This window comes from Pipistrellus hanaki (genome assembly GCF_964339955.1).
Source record: "Pipistrellus hanaki genome assembly, chromosome: 5".
NCBI lineage: Eukaryota > Metazoa > Chordata > Mammalia > Chiroptera > Vespertilionidae > Pipistrellus > Pipistrellus hanaki.
This window is the reverse complement of record NC_140507.1, coordinates 21,035,783-21,057,219: the sequence shown is the minus strand read 5'-3', so window position 1 is coordinate 21,057,219 and position 21,437 is coordinate 21,035,783. Positions and strand designations below refer to the sequence as shown.

The following is a 21,437-nucleotide window of genomic DNA, read 5'->3' as shown; positions in this document are numbered from 1 at the left end:
TTAAAGCAAGTAAATTCCATTACAAAGAGTTCCTTTGGATATAAATGACATCCATTGGATTATGTTGCTTATGATTTATCAAAAGAAAAAAAGTATCCAAGGAAAAGATGAAGCAAAGTACTTTCATTGAATTAAAACTGAGTAAAAAAAAATACTTTGTTTTTCAAATTTTCTCGTAGCCCAGGAAGGCCAGAGTTCAAACATTGTGAAAGTGGTTTAAGATCAAAGTCAAGGAAGCACAATTTTATACCTCGTCCCCTCCACCTACCCCACACTTTCTACCTCCTTAGTACCACTGTCTCCTCTTATGTTCAAATGCATTATAGCCACGGGGGAAAGTCTAGCTCATTGCCATAGGCAGAGAGAAGGCAACTAATGCAGGATATTTGGCAGCTCAAAGTGGGAGCAGGAAGGGCCATGCAGAAGGTAAGGAGAGGCCAGGAATAGCAGGGGCTTCCCAGCTTTACTTCTGGAATAGATATTTGCCACGTGACTTCATTACATCGAAGGACAATATTGATCCCAGGAGATGGAGCCATCTCCATTCAACCTTAATATTATTTTCAATGTATTCCAATATCACTACAGATAGAAGTATATTTTGTCGAACTGAGCAATGTTATAAACTTTCAAAAGAGAAATCTTCCCTAAATTAAACATACCTAAAGAGATGGTGACCTACACAATTTCAAGGTCTCTTTTAATGCTGAAATTCCAAGATTATGAATTCCACAGCACTTACAGCCAACATCACAACAGAGGGACTCAACAAGTACATTTTTACCCACATAGTTGAAATATGTTTATTGCAGTACTGAATTCATTGGATGTTTCCTCTAGGTAATTAAAGGTCATTATATTAATATTTTGAATTAATATTATTTATGTTACTCCATTCTAAATAAGCATGGCTTCCTGTGTTCTTTGTTTTTTTTACATTTCACACATTTATTTTATGTTCTACAGATTTTCCAATGGACATGTCTCCTTTCAACTGTTACCCAGTTTTTATCAAAATGACATCCAGGGACCGAAAGACAAAAGTCATGAGCAACCCCTCCCCCCTGGCTTTTCCAATTCCCAGTTTTTCTACTTTCTTACAAACATAAAACATCAAATATCTGCCTACCTTGACACCTTCTTTCATACAGTAGATCTGGAGAGCACTCACACCATCTGAGAATGGGTGAATTTGTAGATTAAATGGAGGGGACCGTCTCTCTCTTTCCTTGAAATATAGTGGAGAATATATGGGCATTAAAAAAAAAGCAACAACTGATTAAACACTAAACCAGTTGTCTGCTATTTCAGCAATGTATCAATATGACATTTGGAAAAAAAAAAAAGAACTCAAGATGTTCATGTTTAAATTTAATGGAAAGAACTGATTCGTCAACAAAGGTATGGAAGGGAATTTATAGATGGTGTCACTCAATCTTGCAAACTTTTTTGATCAGGGAAATGTGGGAAGTGGAGTTGCAATTCAAATTATCTGAATATTTAGACCTTCAAGTATCACAAAAAATTATCTTTTGACCATGAAGTTTTATGGCAGCTAACAGACTTTTGCATATTCAATCACTCAAGCTTTATGAATAAGATACTGTCTATAGACAACTCTTTTTCATTGAAGTATACTGACTGCTAACTCTGTCCGGACCTAATTTGAAAGACCTCAAGAAGAAATTGTTGGCAGAATAAGAGAAATAAAATAAGAATGTTTCTTAGCCTTTACATTTTAACATACATTCAACCAGATCCTAAGCCAGATTCTTCATGATATAACGAAAATCTTATTTGATATGTTTTACTTAAAAAACCAAAAAACTCTGAAATTTGGTCATTTTAACAAAGTATTTCCCAAAACAAGTTACCTTGCTTCTTAGCTTTTGGCATAAATGCATTATAGACTAAAAAAGTTCACTGACAAATTCAAATGTATAATGATAAAATAATTTTGCATACAGTACATTTTGAAATATAATTCTTAAAGTGACCTTTTTCGAGCCAGAATTAAATGAAGGATGGAAATAATTATTTAAAAGCAATGAATCATTGATGAAGTTTGAAATCGATTATTTCAATTATTTAAAATTTATTCATTAGTCTTGTTCATCAAGGCATTAATAGTGCTGAAAAAATACAGTATCTGGGCAGACATCCTAAATTGCATCAATGCTTTACCACTCACTAATCACAGGACTTGGGCAACGGATTCAACTTTACTTGCCTCATCTCTAAAACCTTGATAGTGGTTGTGAGGCCCAATGAGACTATGTAGCTGAAATGCTTAATTCAACACCTCACACATAGCATGTGCTCCATGTGTGTTAGCTATTATGATTATTATCATCATTATGATCATCATTTCCTTACTTCTAGCTCTAGGTTTCGAAACTCCAGCAGTTCATTCTGGTCTCTGGCATCCTGCAGTTCCTGTTGTAACCGGTGATTTTCTGCCTCCTGCTTTTCTATCTAATAAAGTAAATCCTTGTTAGGAGAACATTCCCAGTACAACTTTACAAAGCAAGCATAGATAACATTCATTTACTCAGTGAATAAATCATTAAGAAAAAAAAGTCCCAAGTAGATGTGACTATGGCAAGTATTTGGCTTTCCTTCTAGTTATCCTTCAGTTGAGTTTTTTAGGTCATAGAGAAAAACACCAGAGGACACCTCCATTCATTGAGATAAAGTCTAGAGACCTTATGAGTAGTGGATCTGAGGGTACTCATTATGGTCTTGTTGGGGATTCCAGAAGCAGATTTAATGGGGTAAATAATGGAAACTTATACCTCTTACTTCTGGAGTTACAAGTTGTCAGGAAATAATTAAAAAAAAAAAAATCTCTGATAGACAAACTTGGCTGAATTCTAGTTACCTTCAGAGTAAAGCCAAACTTCTCAATATGGAATTTAAAATCCTTGATATTCTGGTTACCAGGTAGCTTTCCAGTTTTAAATGTTACCACTCTCATCTCAACACATTCACAGATTCACATGAACACATACACACTAGAATCTAGAAACCCAGATCTATCCTGACTACTTCAGCATCTGCTTTGCTCATCTGTCTGCCTAAGAGGGGTCCTCCCACTTCTTTTCTAGGTGAGGAAATTCTACACTTCCTGGCACACCAAGCTCCAATATCTCCTACTGTAAGAGCTTCCATGTCTACCCATTCAGAAATAATAACTCCTCCTCTGTTTTCCTATAGGGCTGTCCTATAGGACTTCTAGAATAACCTGAAGAAGCATGGAATTAAATTGATTGTGTATGAACATGCCTCACCCTATAGACAAGGTCCATGTCTACAAGAATTCAACAAATTTCATGATCTGCAAAGGGGTATAGGCTGCCTTTGATATTAGCTATTCGGGTAGATATTACTCACAGTAATTATATAAAATCTTAAAGTTAAAAATAAAAAATAAAAATATGGGCTTTTCAGCATAGAATGGATTTTATTTTCCCAAGTATACATACTTGAAGTAAGATGTTTTGCTTTATTGTTTTTTCAGTTTTGTTTCACTCTTAAAAATCTGAGCTCAATATTCTGCTTTTAGCCCAAAGAAATCAAGACCAAATGAAATTAGACAGAAGATATAATGGGAATTATTTTTTAGATGATAAAGAGATGTAACAACACATATTATTGAGCATCTCTGAGCATGCCACTAAAGTCCTTTTTTTCTTATAGTCTCATGATATACAAAATTTAGAGGAAAATAAAGATGGGAAAATAGTGGGCTGCATGACATTGATTCAAGCCAATTCAAGTATTTTATACTAGATTGCTGTGGTCAAGTAAATTTTTTAAAGTTTGTAGAAGTTGACTTAGATCACAAAAAGATCCTACTTTCTAGCATCTTGGATTGGGATTAGAGATAGGATATTTGGGGAAATTCCTGGTTCTGTGTTTATTGGTAGCAAGTAGATAATTGGTTTGTAGTTGTAATTCACAGACTAGAATCAATGTGTAATGAAGCTTCTTTGCAGGGACCTTTAACCTTTCTGAGAGTATGAGTTCTCAGTCCTGAAATACTCACCTACCGTGTATCTATCAGCCTTATCTCTAATCATGCATGATGTGAGATAGGATGTTCTCACTCTGCCAGGCCAGAGGGGAAAGAGGACAAGTATTGTCTTTCCTTTCCCCGTGGTTAATTTCTATTCCTTGTCAAAGCTAGTAAATACTGGCAGAAATTATTCTAAGATAACTTCTATATAATTTTGGGTAGACATACAGAATTATTTCCCTTATTCCAATGGGCTTTCAAATTCTGTTTTTGTCAAGAAAAATATAAAGGATTGTGTTGCAATTTTTAAATTACATTCCTGGAAAGTGAATAACAAAGGAAAAGCCACCTTTGAACTTAAAATGACCTGTTATATTTCATTGCCCCCAATCAAAATAACCTATCAATTGGGACTAAACCAGGCTTTTGCATCTTGCTTTGTTGAACGAAATCCTGGACATGGAATTTTGTGCTTTCAAGGAATCATTGCCCAAGTTCTTTTATTAAAAAAAAAATTAACAGCCAAGTTGAGCAAAAAAGACTAAAAGTGAAAACTGTCTGTGATAGGCTATAGCATGGTCTTGGAGTCATAACCTGTCAGTTCCTAGCACAAAATAACAAGTCCTATTCATGGTGTGCTTTTTGTAGATGGACAACCACATAGGATGTGTGCACGTGTGGGTGTGTGTATATATGTATATATGTATGTACAGCATACATACACTATATATATATATATATATATATATATATATATATATATATATGTGGTTTACACATCAATAGGTGTCAGGGATCACATCCTTTTGCGTCGGCGCAATGCCCAGCACAGAGCCATGCACACGTGCCACTCCACTGATGGTGATGGCGGTGACAGGGATGCAGTCGAGCACGCAGCAGAGGAGAATACAGCGCCGAGAAGCCGCCCCTTCCCTTGGCCCCTGTGCCACTCCTGAGAGGACCCCTGCTGCTCCTGGATCTCTCATCATTGCCTCTTCTGCCCCACTAGGGTATTGCGCCCAACATACCTTTTCTAAAAGCTCCTGGTTTCTCTTAATGAAAAGTTGTTTATCTTCTACCCAGTGTGAATCCTGTTTGACAAAGAATATCGCGCAGTCAGCATTTCAGAGTGGCACGAAAGAGCCTGTGTTGTCAAACCACTTTGCCAGAGCTGTCTTCTTTTCACCCAGTTTGTTTGCCTGCCAACCACAGGCAAATGACACCCACCCCTGCCAACTCCTTATTCAAAGACACTGGGGCCAAAGTTGCCAGGAAAATTTAACCCCCTTTTCATTGTCACTCACTACCGCTACCTTTTTCAATCTGAACAATCCAGGACCAGCCTTCTGGGGACTCAGAAGTGACCACACAGGCAAAAAGTGACAAGGGTCAGAATGCACACAGGCTAGATACATATGAATGGAAAACATTAAAATGCAGAACCATAGATGTAGCATAGAGGCAACGAATACAGCTGCAGGGCTGGGTCTTGGTCTTAGGAGTTTATGACCACTCTAGGCTATCGGTACAGGGCTTCTCTTCCTCTGGCATTCTCTCTCTCACCCAACCTCATTCGCTGTTGTAGCTGGGTGCACACTCTGGCCAGAAAAACACCAGGGACAGAAACATAGCACTGAACATTCTGACACATTTGAGAAAGGTCACTGTGGAGAGCCAAGCCGTGTCCTGGGTGTGGCCCATGCACAAGGAGGATCTAGAGGAAGGTCAGATCGAATTGCCAGCAACCAAATGCCTACCTGCCCTTTCTGAGCCAGGGTTGCTTCCAGATCTTCAATTTTGGCTTTATACCTTAGCACCTCTGCTTGGAGCTGTTCTTGAGCCTGGTGAAATAAAAAATCCAGAACTCAGTAAGTAAAACGGTAATTCAATATTTTTCTTCCCCTCATCTTCCTTGATTAGAACTCAACAAGGAAAAAAAGAATATTCTATGACCAAAGAATCCCTTAAAACTATTTTTATGATCTAAATTCTTGCTTAAAACTTTCAATGGCTCCTTTTGCTATTGGATTAAAATTCAAACTCTTTAATTTGGGATTTGAGATTTTCCGTTATATTTCCAATTTTTTCCCACTATTCAAGGAACACTACAGTCCACCCCTTACTTGCTGGGGATCTCCCTGACTCCTAAATATGCTTTGTGAGTCTCCAATTTGCTCTCATTTGAAAAGTCTTCTTCCATTTTACCTCTCCAAAATCTTTCCATTCATTCAGTGCCATTTTTGTGACCTAAATCTAAATCCAATTATTTATGTATGTATGTGTCCATGTATATGTCAAGTATTGTGTGTAGTAATTGTTTTGATCACTGATCTTTTAAGGAATAACCCTACTTCATTTAGTGTAGTAATACATTCTAAGATACTCTTGTATTTTTTCTGTTTATGATTATATTTCCTGAAAAAATTAGGTTTTGTTTATTCTGAACGTACATATATTTTTCTCTTCTCTTATGATCCACATAAATTCTTTGTTACAAAGGTGAATAAAGTCAGGAATGGTAGGTATTCTTTTTATTCCTTATTGTGAGGAGAATCTTTTTTGAACTGTTAAATATTATATTTATCTTTATCAGGTTTAAAAAATGCCAAGCTTAATATTGCTAAGAATTATTTTAACTTTGAATGGGAGTTGAGTATACTCTATTTTTTTTTCTTGCATCGAAATAATTTTATTTTTTGTTTTCATTAATACTATTTCATTTATATTATATTGTCTATTTTTTAAATTTCTACTTCTTTGAATTTGCTACGTTGCTCTTTATCCAGCATCTTTATTCATTTTAGACTACCTTGTTTTCCCAAAAATAAGAATCCTCAGAAAATAAGACCTTGCGCATGGAAAGATAAGACATCCCCTAAAAATAAGACCTAGTGCAACTTTGGGAGAAAAAATTAATATAAGACACTGTCTTATTTTCGGGGAAACAGGGTATTTTGCTTTGAATGTTGTGTTTTTTATTTTATTTTATTCTAATAGCCAGAGATCAAGCTAAACCTTTATTTAGATGGGAAAGTGAGGTAAGAGAAAGATAACTAATTTCTATATGACCAGATCTCCAAAACACAAGGCATATGCTATTATTTTAATCAGCAATACTATATTGGTAAGAGTGCTTAATATATACTGATAATGAAAACCACAACTATTATAGTTATAGGACATAAATATGAAGGCGCACACATATACCCCTTTCTGATGATTGCTTTTTTGTAAACATGTTTACTCATATATATGCATGTGCATGTATATATGTCACCACTTAAAAATATATAACTATAATATCTATCCTTTTCCACTAAGTAATTAACAGTAGGTCCTACAACATCCCTCAGCATACTCTAGACTAGTGGTCAGCAAACTGTGGCTTTCAAGCCACATGTGGCTCTTTGGCCCCTTGAGTGTGGTTGTTTCACAAAATACAACGGCCTAGGTGAGTCTATTTTGAAGAAGTGGCATTAGAAGAAGTTTAAGTTTAAAAAATTTGGCTCTTAAAAGAAATTTCAATCGTTATACTTACTGTTGATATTTGGCTCTGTTGACTAATGAGTTTGCCCACCACTGCTCTAGACCAAGGGTGGGGAACATCCAGCCCACAGGACGTATAAGGCCCATGGGTTAGCCCTGCCAGAGCATTAGGGGTGAGTTCATTAAGTGTCTGACCAGATATATAGCAGGCTAATTTCTACATTATTATTTTGTATGGCCTAGAAATCATGTTATAAATATCCAAATGGTCCCTTGGCAGAAAAAGGGCCTGCTCTAGACCCTCTAAATAGGAAGGAGGATAAAACCACTGGGGGATCACACTTCTTTTTGCTCCGTGTTAATAAATCTATGTGGCAGTTATGGCATGGTGGTTCTAACTCTGAACTCAGAAAGACTAGGTTCAGATCCTATCTGTAATCTAAGCTACATATTCTCATTTTAATTGAGCTAAGCTAAGATATTAACTCTTCCTAAGATATTATTTCCACTCTTATTAAAAGAAGATAACAAAATCATTTAATGCATAGAGCTATTTTAGAATTACATGATATAAATGTATATAACGTGCTCAGCACAATGCCTGGAATACAGCAAGCACTAAATAAGTGTTAAATGTTAGTATTGTGAGTGTTTATTTTTATATTTTTGAAATGTAAAAAAATGAAAGGAACATCTAATCCAGTAAGACTTGAGCTGGAATCTCAGTTTCCCACTTATTACCTGTGTGATCTTGGGCAATTCAATGAACCTCTCTCAACCTCAAATTCCTCTTTTACAAAATACCTGCCTTTGGGAGCTGTCACAGGGATTAAATGAGATGTTGGAAGTGGAAATTCTTGGTAGGTTGTCAATGTAATGCTGTGTACTTATTAACTAAGAAAAGAAACTGGCTAACCATTGCTTTTGAAAGATAAAAGTGGTGGTGTGTGCTTTTTTTTCCAAGCAAGAAACCGAAAAAGAAAAAGAGGATTATCAACATTCAATATTGTCTAGTTTTAAAAAATGTAAGTTTTCAAATAGCGAGATACTCAACTATCTAAAAGAAACAAAAGCATCGATCCAGGCTGGTTCTAATGCTTCTAGATCCAAGGCTTGTTGACATAAAAGATACAACAGTTCAAAAGCCGCCGAGGAGAGGAGGGCACATGGAAAGCTACCCTTATTGATATTTTTATGTCCATGATTCTTTGATGCTGCGAGGGCTGCATAAAAAGCCAGTTCTGAGCACTCACTAACCTTGGCCTCCCTTTCAGCGTCAATGATGCCTCCAGTCTGCTCCTGCAGGAGGGCATACGCTCTTTGGAGGGCCTGGTACTCTTTTGTTAGTTGTCGAAATCGTAGCTCAGATTCTTCAGCTGCTAAACTCTTGAGGTAGAAAAATAAAAAAGCCAAAAAATAATTATGCTATGTTCAGGTCCTGGGTCCAATGTGAAATATTAACCTACTTTAAAAAAATTATCTTTATTGTTGAAAGTATTATAGATGTCCCTTCCCCCACATTGACACCATCCGCCTCAATCCTGCCCCCTCCCCAGGCCACCCTCCCTGCACTATTGTCTGTTCATGTGCTATGCATGTAAGTTCAGAAGTTAAAGGTTTGTTTGATTTTGAATTCTATGTGACTTATTCTTAATTCTGAAGTATGTGGATGGACACAAATATTGTAGTACTTTAGGGGAGAGTGTTGGGGGCTGGGTCAAAAGGTGAAGGGATTAAGAACTACAACATAGTGGTTACAAAATAGTCACAGGAATATAAAATATAGTGTAGGGAATATAGTGAATAATATTGTAATAACTATGTATGGTGCCAGGTGGGTACTGGAAATATGGGAAGGGGGGTACTTTGTAAAACATATGATGTAATACTTTCAAGATGGATACCACAGAAATGCTTTACTATTTATTTTAATAGGAGAAGCTTTTATTTATACATTTCTAATTATTACCTCTTTGGGCTTGGGTTACAGTCCATATTGGACCCAAATGAGAAGAATGTATACCCTGATTATGGGTCCAAATTTGAGAAAATGATATTCTTAGTTTTAGTCTTACTTGTTTTCAATATATTCATATCCAACAACTTCTTCCCCAGATAAATTATGAAAAACAGTTCTGCAGCTTAAGATCTCAAATTTTAGAGCACAATACAATCACCAGGAAGTTCTGGGAAAAATGCAAATTTTGGGGGTTCCACCCAATAGATCCTGGGTCAGGAGCTGTGTAGAAGGATCTAGGTGTTTTCATTGTAATTGAATTCTTTAGATGGTTCTGATGGGGGTGGTTGACAGTGCACACTGCTTAACAGTGTCTCAGATTATATCTATAAGCTTGTTTCTTGGTTCACAGATTCTCTCGCTGAAGAATTCGGGACCATAACTTTTATTTTGAAAGAAGTCTTCAAGTTACAGAGCTGAACTTTAGAGAATCTTGTAAAAGGGCTACATGACACAAGTAAACTATTTTCTAAGAGGTAACAAAATCAAGTGTGCTCTCAAAATTGGTCTGAAGTCTTGTTTCACTATTATGAAGTCATTTTGTGCAGTTCAAAAAGGAGATAAAGAAGTGAAATGCTTTTTCTCCCCCTTAAAAGAAAGGTTTGGTGATATTATAGCCAAAGACTAGAGAAAGGCTTACTTCATCTAAGTCATCGTCGGGAGTAGCTGGTGTTCGGTCTGTTCGGAATGAGGCCATGGAGGATGTCTCTGAGTCCATGGAGTCGTCGTCATAACCAATAAATGGGTCCAAAACAGGCCTCTAATGGAGGGAAAGTACATATTTATTGAGACAGGTAAAAGCAAAAAGTTGACACATTATTAAAGCACTGTCAACTGGCATACATGCAAAGGATTATAAAAGACATGGATTTTTTAATGTTTTCTTGATGAAATAAAAATATGGAGATGACCATAACAATTCCAATGAATGTTCGTCCCATATTATTCAATTTCTGATATTTTTTGGAAAACTCACTAATATTGGCTCTCTTCATAGAAACATCATAGCCTCTTTTATAGTAGTAGATTGCATACCATAATGAGTTTATGTCATTTACTCCTTTCCGTATTAAAAACTAATCAAGGGGCTCTGAAAGGCCATGCATCTCTATGAAGAGAATTATCAAATCTGAAGTCTTATCACCTAATTCCACAACCAAATGAAATGATGTCCCCCCAAAAAAACAAAAATAAAACAGACAAATTAAACAATAAGACTTGGTGATTTTATCTATATTATAAAAACCCAGTGGCCCTAACACCATAACGACCAAAGATCAGCATGGCTGGGTGAAGCTGTGTGCTTGGCAAGGCTGTGGGTGTGCGATTTCATGCGCTAGGTTCTAGTTATTTAATAAGAGGCTACACAGATGTTGGTGAATTGGGAATATCATTACCCATAATACTGTGCAAGGAAATAATGAAAATACATTCATCAGTGATAGGGTAGGTATCAGATGCTAATATTCAGTGAGAGACATCCAGTTTTATGTGTCACTTGTACGTTCCTGGAGTGTGACTCTCTCTAACTTGTCAGATAACCCTTTCTACGTCAAACCTTCTGGCTTCCTTAACTCAGAGAAAGTCATACTAAAGCAAACCTTTCCAGGTTAAAATGTCTTTGACTTCTTTCAAGAGAAGAGATTTTTTTTCTAGTAAATAAAGAAAACTGTCAAGAGAAGAGATTTTCTCCTAGTAAATAAAGCCCATGGTTTGAATTTCTGAGGAACATCTGACTTATCACATCTTTGCAGGAAGATTCCTTGGCAAGCCTCACTTCTCTGGCTGTGGCAAAGCCTGCTAACCTAGTTTTCTCATTACCTTAATTGGCTTGGAACTTCTTCTATGCTTTCTTCTGCGGATGAGCTTTTCTCGATCCTGGAAAACAAACCAAGGACTTTTCAGACCTTGCACTGGTACATTTTTCCTTATAGGTTTTGTTGTTGTTTGCTTTGTTTTGCTTTGCAAAGACAGAGTTGTTTTTCCCAGAGACATTACATATTTCTATTTAAGGTACGATTATATTGCCTGACTGACGTGGCTCAGTGGTTGAGCAGCAAACCATTAACTATTCCTAGTCAGGGCACGTGCTTGGGTTGTAAGCTTGATCCCCAGTGGGGGGCATGTGGGAGGTAGCCAATCCATAATCCACTCTCATCATTGATGTTTCTATCCCTCCCTCCCTCTCCCTTCCTCTTCCTGAAAATAAAAAAAAAGATTATGTTGTATAAATTTTAGCAGCATTTGGGTTTGAAGCTTGAATGTTTTAAAATAAGGCTATTCTACAACTTATCCTAATAATCTATATAGATCTGAAAGCCTCACAATGAGGAAACGCAGTGTTTCTAATCAGAATCCTTTGTTTTATACTTGTAGATTAAATAGCTCTGAAAATAGTTACTCATATTCTCCCAAAGCACAATGCTGCAGTGTTCTCAAACCCAAGATTACTTTCAATTTAAATGTTGAAAAAATATCATTTCACAACAAAGGAAAGCCTATTCTCTCTTTCAATTACTTGACAGGCATAGAAAACTACCTTAGACTATTCTTGGATCCTTGTTCTCACCCACAGCCTCTGGAGATGGGTACAGAGTCTTGGTTGAAATCATCTAGTGCAGTGATTTTCAACCTTATTCATCTCATGACCTATATAAACTAATTACTAAAATTCTATGACATTAAAAATACATATATTTTGCCGATAATACAAAAAAAATAGGTATAATTTTGATTCATTCACACTGGATGGCGTTGTTGTGTTGGCTGTTGTCATATTTTTATTTGACAATCTTAGGGAAAAGAAATCAGTGTCCCTAGTCAGGTATTGCATGCTTCAAAAATTCTTGCAGCACACTGGTTTAAAAATCACTGGTCTAGTGGCTTCTGAAGGGTGGGGAGGTTCTCATTGGAATTTTCAGGGAATCGAAAGTATATCTAGAAATAATGATTTCTTGATTCATGCTTATGCATAGAGATATCCTGGCAATCTGGTGTTCATCTACTAAGTACTTCAGATATTTACTGTACAAATTCAAAGGTAGGTGAAGTCAGAGTCTGCTTGACATGCCTCAATGTGTCAAAATTCTGTAAGAAACTTTTAGCTTAAACTCATTGTACTTAAAACAAAACAAATCTCTCAAGCCCTCAACTAGTGAACCTGTCAGATTTATATGTTACAAAGGGTGTGGAAGTGAAGGGAGAGGCATAGCACTTCAGAAGGCCATGTTTGATAAATAAGCTGGTTTAAGTCATATTAACCTTTCTGATTTCTCACTTTTATGTGTAAAAATATTTTGATCATGCAACTTCAATATATCTGAAACTTAAAAAAAAAGTATGTTTAAATTACCCTTTTAATAGAGTATATGCATCAGAACATAGACTCAGCACAGAACATTGTAAAAGGGTAAACCACAAGTAATCATTTACAAAAGTTATAATCTTTTCTTCCCTGGGCTCCACATCACCTTCCTTACCCTATTGGGAGACTATGAGTTTATGTCATTTATTGCCTAAAACCCCCATCACTAGTTCCTAGGACCTTGCCCTGGTCCTGAAGTGAGAGCTACCAGAGGTGTCATTCACAACCTAAAGACAGAGAGGCAGAGAGGAAACCCAAAGGCATTAAAGGTCTTAATCCACAGCTGTTGGAAACACGGACGTTAGCCAGATGCCAATAGGAGTAACACTTGGTCTACCTGCTTCACCAGGTACTGGAGTCATGGTCAGAAGATCTGGACTGCAGTTTCAGCTCTCTCACTACTTGTGATGTGGCTGCTCAACAAATATTTAAACTGAAACTATGTGCTAGGCATTGAACAAGGAGTTGGGAAACAAGAAGCATACAGTCCTGTTATTATTGTACATGACCTATTGAACCTGTAGGTCTCAGAATCCTACAGGAGGCAATTACAAGATATACCCACATGTCCTACCTACTCACTGTACAATGCATTTGAAAGTTTGAAGCTATTATTTGCGTTACCAAATTAGTTAACAGATCAATTTGTTATAATTACTGATGATCAGATTATAATTAAAAAGGTATAAAAGGTTAAATAATATAAAGTACTTTTGGAATAGAGTCTCTTAAACCTGTTTACATATTATACATAGAAACTTGGCCCTTTGGGGCTAACCCGGAATTACTAAGTGCTTCCAGTGTATGCTGGTACCTTGCCTACTTGTCCTTGGGAACTGCTTAGGGTTCATAGATTGATCGAGACCTACCCTGGTGAGCTCATCAATAATGTTCTGCTGCTCAATGACCTGAAGTTTGAGAAACTCTGTCTCTTGTTCTTCATTAGCTTGATCGAGGTCATTCAGAGATTTTAATTTTTTCAAGGGCGGATGGGTTGTTATTTTTTCTTTCTGGATCGGAAAAAAGGAATGTACAGGAGGAGACTTTAACCATCCCAAATGTTGGTGATAAACATAAACAATCTATCGAAACTTTATGAGGCTCCGGCTAAATTCGAAAATTGCACAGCTTCAATATACACATGTCCCAACTAAAACTCTCAGGTACACTTTATCTGCTAGAATCAGTCAAAATCATTGGCAATGTCTGGAGTTCTCCACAGCTGCAGTGAACGTCTGTGAAGGAGTGCATTGGCATATGACTTGTCCATACATAATACAAAAGATGGCATCTATCCCCCCACGACCGTGAAAGCTCTGAGAAGAGGCAGGTACCACTGCACAGTTCTGTGAAGGGCACATTAGTGGAATTCTTGGAAGGCGGTGTCTGGCTGAGGAGCTCTATTGAAACTGCTTCTCTGTTTCAGACCTTTTGCAGAGGGTGTGCACATTCCTGGAAGCACTCCCACTGTTCTGCAAATTTAGAAACTCTGTAAAGTCCAGAGCCAGCAAGCATCTTTTGCCTTTTTTCCCCCCTTAAAGGTTCCTTGCTTACATAAGGAAAAATCTGAGCTTTCATAAATAGCATTGTATTTAAAAAGCAAAGCTGAGAGAGAGCAATAAGTCAGGTGACTGGGTAAGCTGAGAAAGGAAGCTGCGGTTTTAGAGCCTGGGACACCCACCATTTCGGAATTTTCCTTGGTAATGGCCTTCAGCTTCTCCTCCATGCGCTGCAGAGACAGCATCAGCTCATCATTTCTCTTGGCAAGGCACTTGTTCCTTTCCAGGAGAGGTTTACACTGTTTTTCTGTTTCCCGCACACGCTTCAACTGAGGAGACACAAGTCACAGTTTCCTGGAATGGCATTTCATCATGTTCTTTACAACCCTCCAACAGTCTATGTCACAGGGGTCCTCAAACTTTTTAAAGTGGGGGCCAGATCACGGTCCCTCAGAGAGCTGGAGGGCCGGACTATATGAACTACTAATTCCTACTGTAACACCTCGGCTGCGCTCACTGCCCAAAAAACCTGGCGGGCCGGATCAGACTCCTCTGCGGGCCGCATGTGGCCCGCGGGCCGTAGTTTGAAGACCCCTGGTCTATGACCTTAAAGGTGGTGCTGCCGAGGTTCTGCTTCTGGGAATGTTCAGGAAGAAGAATCGCACACCTACTCCCCTAGACTCCTCCAGCCGAGGTATCCCCCTCTGCTCAGCCCCAGCCCACCCTGCTCATACCTGCCCTGGGCCTCATTGGCGGGAAGAATCACACACACAGTCACTAAGTAGTACAACCAGGACCCAACCCAAGCCTGGTTGTCCCCAAAGCCCATTCTTTCCATCAGAAAGCTTGCCAAGTCTCCTGACTCACACTAAAGCTGTTTATTTTTAGGACAGTGTTATTGAGAAAAAACAAAACATATTTCTGAAACTCAACTAATATTTGTGTTTTAGAATAACCAGTTCTCACCAAGCCCTGGTAAAATATAGTTGTGCTGTTACCGAGCCACAGTAACCTGTGACCATACTCTGGTTGGCCCCTTAACTAAGGCAGGGTTTTTCAACCTCTGCACGCTAACATTTGGGGCCAGATTGTACTTCTGTGGTGACAAGCTATTCTGTGTATTGTAGGATGTTCATCACATCCCTGGCCTCTGCCCGCTGGATGCCAGTAGTTCCCTCCCAGGTGTGACAACCAATAATGTCTCCAGATGTTGTCCAAATCGCCTCTAGTTGAAGAATACTGGTTTAAGTTTGTAAATGTTGGCATAGGGTAATCATGAACAGTCTCCCCATTTCCTCTCAAAACTCCCATTTTGGATGACATATTTTATGGTAAATAATACATTTCCATGTCAACATTCTCATGATTACTTCATTCATTTCATACTAATGGTTTTGAATGTGAGTATGCATTGGGGGTGGGGGTACCAAAATAAGGAACGGGGAGGGGTGTATCAGAAATAGCAGAAAGGCTGTTTAGAGTACTCCCTCTTTTTTATGAGAACCTACCATTAGGGGAATTGGTGGGATAGGAGACTTAGCTACCTATGAATACTTTAAAAAGCTCTTGTGATTCTAAAGCAATATCCCCCAACTCTGTCCTAATCGCCTTTTGAAAACTCCCATCTTATTTCAAAGACCAAAGCTGAATGTATATTGCATGATAGAAGTCAGCGTAGTGGGTAACTTCAGAAGGGGTCATAAGAAGCAGAGGTCTGAGATACTAGTAATCTTCCACTTACTCATCTGGGTGGAGTTATATGGGTATATCACTTTGGGCATATTTATTGAGTTTGCCTTTATTATTTGTGGATTTTTCTCTATTGTTATACATCCATAACATTATATACACTTCTATTATGCTTAACCCCAAAATAAAACATTCTGATTAGAACTCACCAATTCATTTCGTTCATCTCCAAGCAAGGTATTTCTGTCTTCTAATTTTCTTATAGTGGCATTCAATTCAGCTATTCTCTTTTGATTTCTCCGCAAATCCTACATATGAAAGTTAAAATGGGTAATTTGTCAACAACACTATTCACAAAAGTTTGAATACAGTTTATAATAGTAATAGGTTTAACTTTCATCTGGCTTATGAGGTGAGAGTAAAAATGTTCTCTTATTCAGAGAAGAGCAAATATTTACCTTTTTTGAACCCCCAATATTTACCACCTGGGTTTAAGACCAAGCCTAGTTGAAACTGCAGATGACTTTTATGTGGCAGCTACTCCCTGGAGCTTTGACTCCTGGCAGAGGGATAGGTAGATGTCTGGATCAGTTTATTAAATCTGTGAGCTGTGAGATGACAGTCATGTTGTGATTACAGGAGGTTCAAGGAGCATTCTTCTATTGTGGCTACATATTGTTTCCCACAGCTTAGAAAGTATCCTGCTATGAAACTTAACCAAAGAGCTGGGCTGGCATGTCTCAGTGGCTGAGCGTTGACCTATGACTCAGAAGGTCACTGTTGGGAGTCCCGGTAGGGACACATGCCAGGTTTGAGGGCTCAATCCCCACTGTGGGGCCTGCAAGAGGCAGCTGATCAATGATTCTTTGTTATCATTGATATTTCTATCTCTTTGTCTCCCTTCCTTTCTGAAATCAATAAAAAATATATTTAAAAAAATGAACTTAGTCAAAGAGGTTATAGAGTATCAGTTAGAAATGGGGTTTGTAAATTCCTGCATATTCCGTGAGAAGGTTGGTGCATGACCTTCATACGTAGAAAGAAACAGACTATAGAATAGTCATTGCTGGTATATTTTGCTTAGGGCAACTGGCTTCCTAACTGGCATAATTGTCATGGATCAGCTTACACACAGCAGTCATGGCTTACTTCTATTCTCTAGAGTCCATAGGACCATTATCATCATACTCTTGCAATGCCATTATCATCTTACATTTTGATAGTGCTGTATTGTTGACAAGGCAGTTTCACACTCACTATATCCTTCGATTCGCAGTATCCTAGAGGATTCAGCAGAACAGGTAAGATTCGGGGAGGTCTAACTTGTTCAAGATCTTGTGGCTAGTATCAATAAATCAATACCCAATATGTATTAGTTGCTAACCATGTGCCAGATACTGTGTTCAACATTTTACATATCATGTCTTCTAAAACTTAGACCAGCCTATGGATACCACTATTGCCTCTCTTTCACAGATGAAGAAACTCGACTAAGGTTACATTGTAAATGGCAGATCCAGGATTTGAACAAAAAGGTCTGACTCTAGAGCCCATTCTCTTGCTAATTATCAATGATAGAACAAAAACTTATATCTGCTAACTCCAAGTTCATCAGTCTTTTTCACCACCTACTGGGGTATAGATATCCTGAATACCCATTCATAAATTATTCATTACTTGGTTCTAAGTACTACTTTGGAACCTGTCTATGTTCCTAAATAATTCATTTTCATCTTTTTAGCAGCTAAACGATTTGAAAGGTATAAGGTATGAAAGTCAATTATATACAAGCTGATTTCTATTGCTGCACTGGTGAAAATAATGTCTCATATAAAATGATGAACATCCACAGAAATAAGTGGCAAGTTCAATCAGACTAGAAACATTCAGAGGATGATATAAATGCTTTAGCCTTTTATAGTTACACATTCTGACCCTGTAGATGATAACCATCTTTACCAATTTCCAACCCAATTGTTCACACGAGGGAAAATTACCAGTCTTGGCACGAGGCAAAGCATTTTCATCTAATTTATGATTCTTTATAACGGGCTGGAGTTTGAACAGATATTGATGGCTAGAAAAATTCTATGAAGGATTTTAAAAGATCTGTAATTCTCTTGTGACCTGCTAATGCAGTGTACACCACTTCGTTGTCTATGAGTTTAGAAAACCGTGTTCCCAAGGTACTAGCTGGTTTTATAGTAGGAGATAGAATTGATTTCTTTGTAGTGAACAGGAAAAGAGCTTAAGTGAAAAGTAAAACTTGGGAGCTAAATAAAAGATGACTCCTGTGTTCGTAACTTAAACTTGAACAGACTTACAGGGCTGCTGCAGTGCTCGGAGCCATCTCCGGCTCTCCCCGGGATTTCTCGTTTTGGGCTGCTCATGTTACACTCAGCTTCCTTGACCAGAAAGAGTTGCTCATCCAAAGCCTCCTTCTGCAGTTGGAGTTTCTGTACATAGCCTGTTTGAGTCTCCAGTTCCTTTTCCAGGGAAAAGATGATCCTGTCCTTGGCTTTGATTTCATCCATCTGAATTAAATGACACCCAGGACATTTTATTTAACAATGCTGTAAAGAAATGCATTTTTACAACAGCTTTGAGTTGAACTTCTTTCCACTGATTGCTATAGAACGAAGTCATGAGTACATCTAGTGTATTAAATTCATGAATAAGGTGATGCTGTGTAATGAAGGACTATCCTAGGCTAGTTAGGTATTAAAGAGAGTCTTTTTCTCTCTCTAGTATGTTCTGGATAGATGCCTTCACTCAATATATTGTTTGAAATGGTTTGGGTTGGTTGAATATGGAAAGAAAAGGTTTACTTTAAAATGGGGCATTAGCCGGAACCGGTTTGGCTCAATGGATAGAGCGTCGGCCTGTAGACTGAAAGGTGGGTTCGATTCTGGTCAAGGGCATGTACCTTGGCTGTGGGCACATCCCCAGTAGGAGGTGTGCAAGAGGCAGCTGATCAATGATTCTCTCTCATTGATGTTTCTAACTCTCTATCCCTCTCTCTTCCTCTCTGTAAAAAATCAATAAAATATATAATAAAATGGAGCATTAGTGTTTATAAAGAGAGATGCTAAATATTCCACTTCAGTGTTTCCCAGAACAATGTTGGATGTCACCTCCTCTTTGGGGGAACAACCTTGAGTTCAGTTCAAATAGCAGTAGCCACTAGGAGTAGGTCATTTTGTAACTGAAGAAGTTACAGACTTTCTAGGAGCCTAGTCATTTCCAAAGGCCAGTATGTTTGTATCCAGGTTGTGAATCTGCAGTGAGGTCCTTCCGTGGTTCATGTTGTCTAGCTCTTTCCATTCCTACCCATGTTTCAGAGCATCCAATTCTTAGCAACCATTTTACCCTTCCTGTCAGAAAGCCACTGTTGGAACAAGAATAGGGATGGAAAGTACCTGGTTTTATTAGCACTTCTTTCCCTCCTCCTCCTGTGGGACAGATTTATTGATCCTAACACTCATTTCTGCTAAGTCTGAGCATGGCCTCAGAAATATTTCTCAACTAAAGGCCTTTAACATTTGATACCAATTGTTCAAAGTTTCATTGGACTGAATGTTTTTGCCAGGCCTAGAAGAGGACAAGTGAAATGAATTTCTGTAAATAAATTTTGAAGAAAACATCGCTATGGAGTGAAACATTTCTCCTCATTTCGTTATATCTAGTGTGAATATTCAAAATGGAGATAGAGAAAAAACATTTAATACAAACAACATTATACCATTAAACTCTTCTCTTTAGAAACATGTCTCCTTATAATAACAAATCAGTCTATATAAATCTTTCTTTGCTTTGCTCCTCAGACCAAATTTAAAAAAAGCGGGGTGGGTGGGACGAGGGGGGGGGGCACAAACTGTGTTACATACTCACGTATTCCCACATGTAAATGTCTGTGAGCTATTGCTTCAAAGATACGCAATGGCTTTTAGATTAATTTGGGGTGGCCATTGGGCTAAATTCCAAGTTACCAGATGATCCTGTGATATCGTCTGGTAGCTTGGTGACAAATTGAACTGTCCTGTTAATTTGGAAATAAAAGCATGGTCTTTAGTTTCTATCTCCTGTAGAAGATTGACTGCAATGTTATTCTTTACTGAGCAGCACATTCATTTGTCAGACCTGTCATCTATGGTGTTATTTACAGTTTACCACAGTTCCAGATATGCATACTCCTAGCTGGTTCTGATGTAGCATACCCAATTTGCTGGGGAAAGTACCCCATTACTGCTCATATCATCATCCTCATCATCGCCACCATCACAACTGAAATGTATTGATCTTTTACCACATTCAAGACACTAAACTCAGAACTTTACATACCTTATCTCATTTTATTAACAATCCTTTTAAGGAGGTTCAGCTATCACCATTTTAGAGATGATGACTGTGTACCAAAAGGTTAATGTGGTTATAGTCATGTGGCTGATTGGTGAGGCCTGATTTTACATTCAGTCTTCTGACTTTAGAGCCCACTCTATTAGTTCTATGCTATAGACTCCAAGATCATTTCCAGCATTTCCCCAATGGTTTTCTGCAGGATATCCAGTGATTAGTGTGAGAAGGCTTTATTGTATAACAGTTATAAGAATGCACTGTGGTCTCAGAACACCAGAATTTTCCATAGTTCCGTTCTTAGTTGGGATAGAAATTTATATATATAAATGGTCTTTAGTTTCTATCTCCTGTAGAAGAAATATATATATATATATTTCTAATTACATAATTACTCCTGTTTTTCTAATTATATAATTACATATATATATATATATATATATATATATATATATATATATATATATATATATATATATATAATTACTCCTGTTTATCTCTGCTCCAGTTCCAAAAATGGAGCTGGGGTGAGGACAGGAATGGGATAAGAAAATAAAAATGAAAAATGCATCTGTATGATTGAAAAAGTTTACCCTGTTATTTAGTTTATACCCAATTTTTGAATGATTCTTCAGGTAGCTTAGATTTTACAGTTATTAAGAGGAATTCACATCTACTTCATCTGTGTGCTGATGAAACATCATAGAGAAAACAACCCATCAGTAAGTAGATGTGCTTGTAGATTTTACACTGAAAACCATCAACAAACAAAAATATTTAGTGTAAAGCTTCCTTCCCATTTACCTACCTGCTGACTCCAGAGTTCACAGATCTGATTCTTTATCAGCAGCCACTGTTGTTTCAAAAATCAAAGGCGGGGCAGAGACCAGTATTCTATACTGTTTTTAGTCTCCTTTATCAACCAGTGAAATAGAATGCATTGCAGGCAGAGAATTCAGAAAGTGTAGCAAAGATAACATTTTATAGTCACAATGTATTGCAGTACATGTT

The 21,437-nt window shown here is 37.6% G+C and overlaps 1 protein-coding gene across 2 annotated transcripts in view; it reads right to left on the bottom strand.

Annotated features, from left to right (window-relative positions):
• The window catches only part of JAKMIP2 (janus kinase and microtubule interacting protein 2), a 129,072-nt gene that overhangs the window by 17,914 nt on the left and 89,721 nt on the right, over positions 1-21,437 (bottom strand). Inside the window, exons 4-14 of one of the 2 annotated variants that reach the window (XM_084883163.1) lie at positions 18,398-18,607; positions 16,283-16,381; positions 14,567-14,713; positions 13,755-13,895; positions 11,343-11,399; positions 10,162-10,281; positions 8,762-8,890; positions 5,776-5,859; positions 5,047-5,109; positions 2,377-2,475; positions 1,130-1,228 (exon numbers count right to left, since the gene is read on the bottom strand). In XM_084883163.1, the coding sequence (XP_084739289.1) occupies positions 1,130-1,228; positions 2,377-2,475; positions 5,047-5,109; positions 5,776-5,859; positions 8,762-8,890; positions 10,162-10,281; positions 11,343-11,399; positions 13,755-13,895; positions 14,567-14,713; positions 16,283-16,381; positions 18,398-18,607 (1,248 nt within the window). The remainder of the gene's footprint in view (positions 1-1,129; positions 1,229-2,376; positions 2,476-5,046; positions 5,110-5,775; positions 5,860-8,761; positions 8,891-10,161; positions 10,282-11,342; positions 11,400-13,754; positions 13,896-14,566; positions 14,714-16,282; positions 16,382-18,397; positions 18,608-21,437) is intronic. The other variant, XM_084883164.1, reaches the window with a different exon arrangement.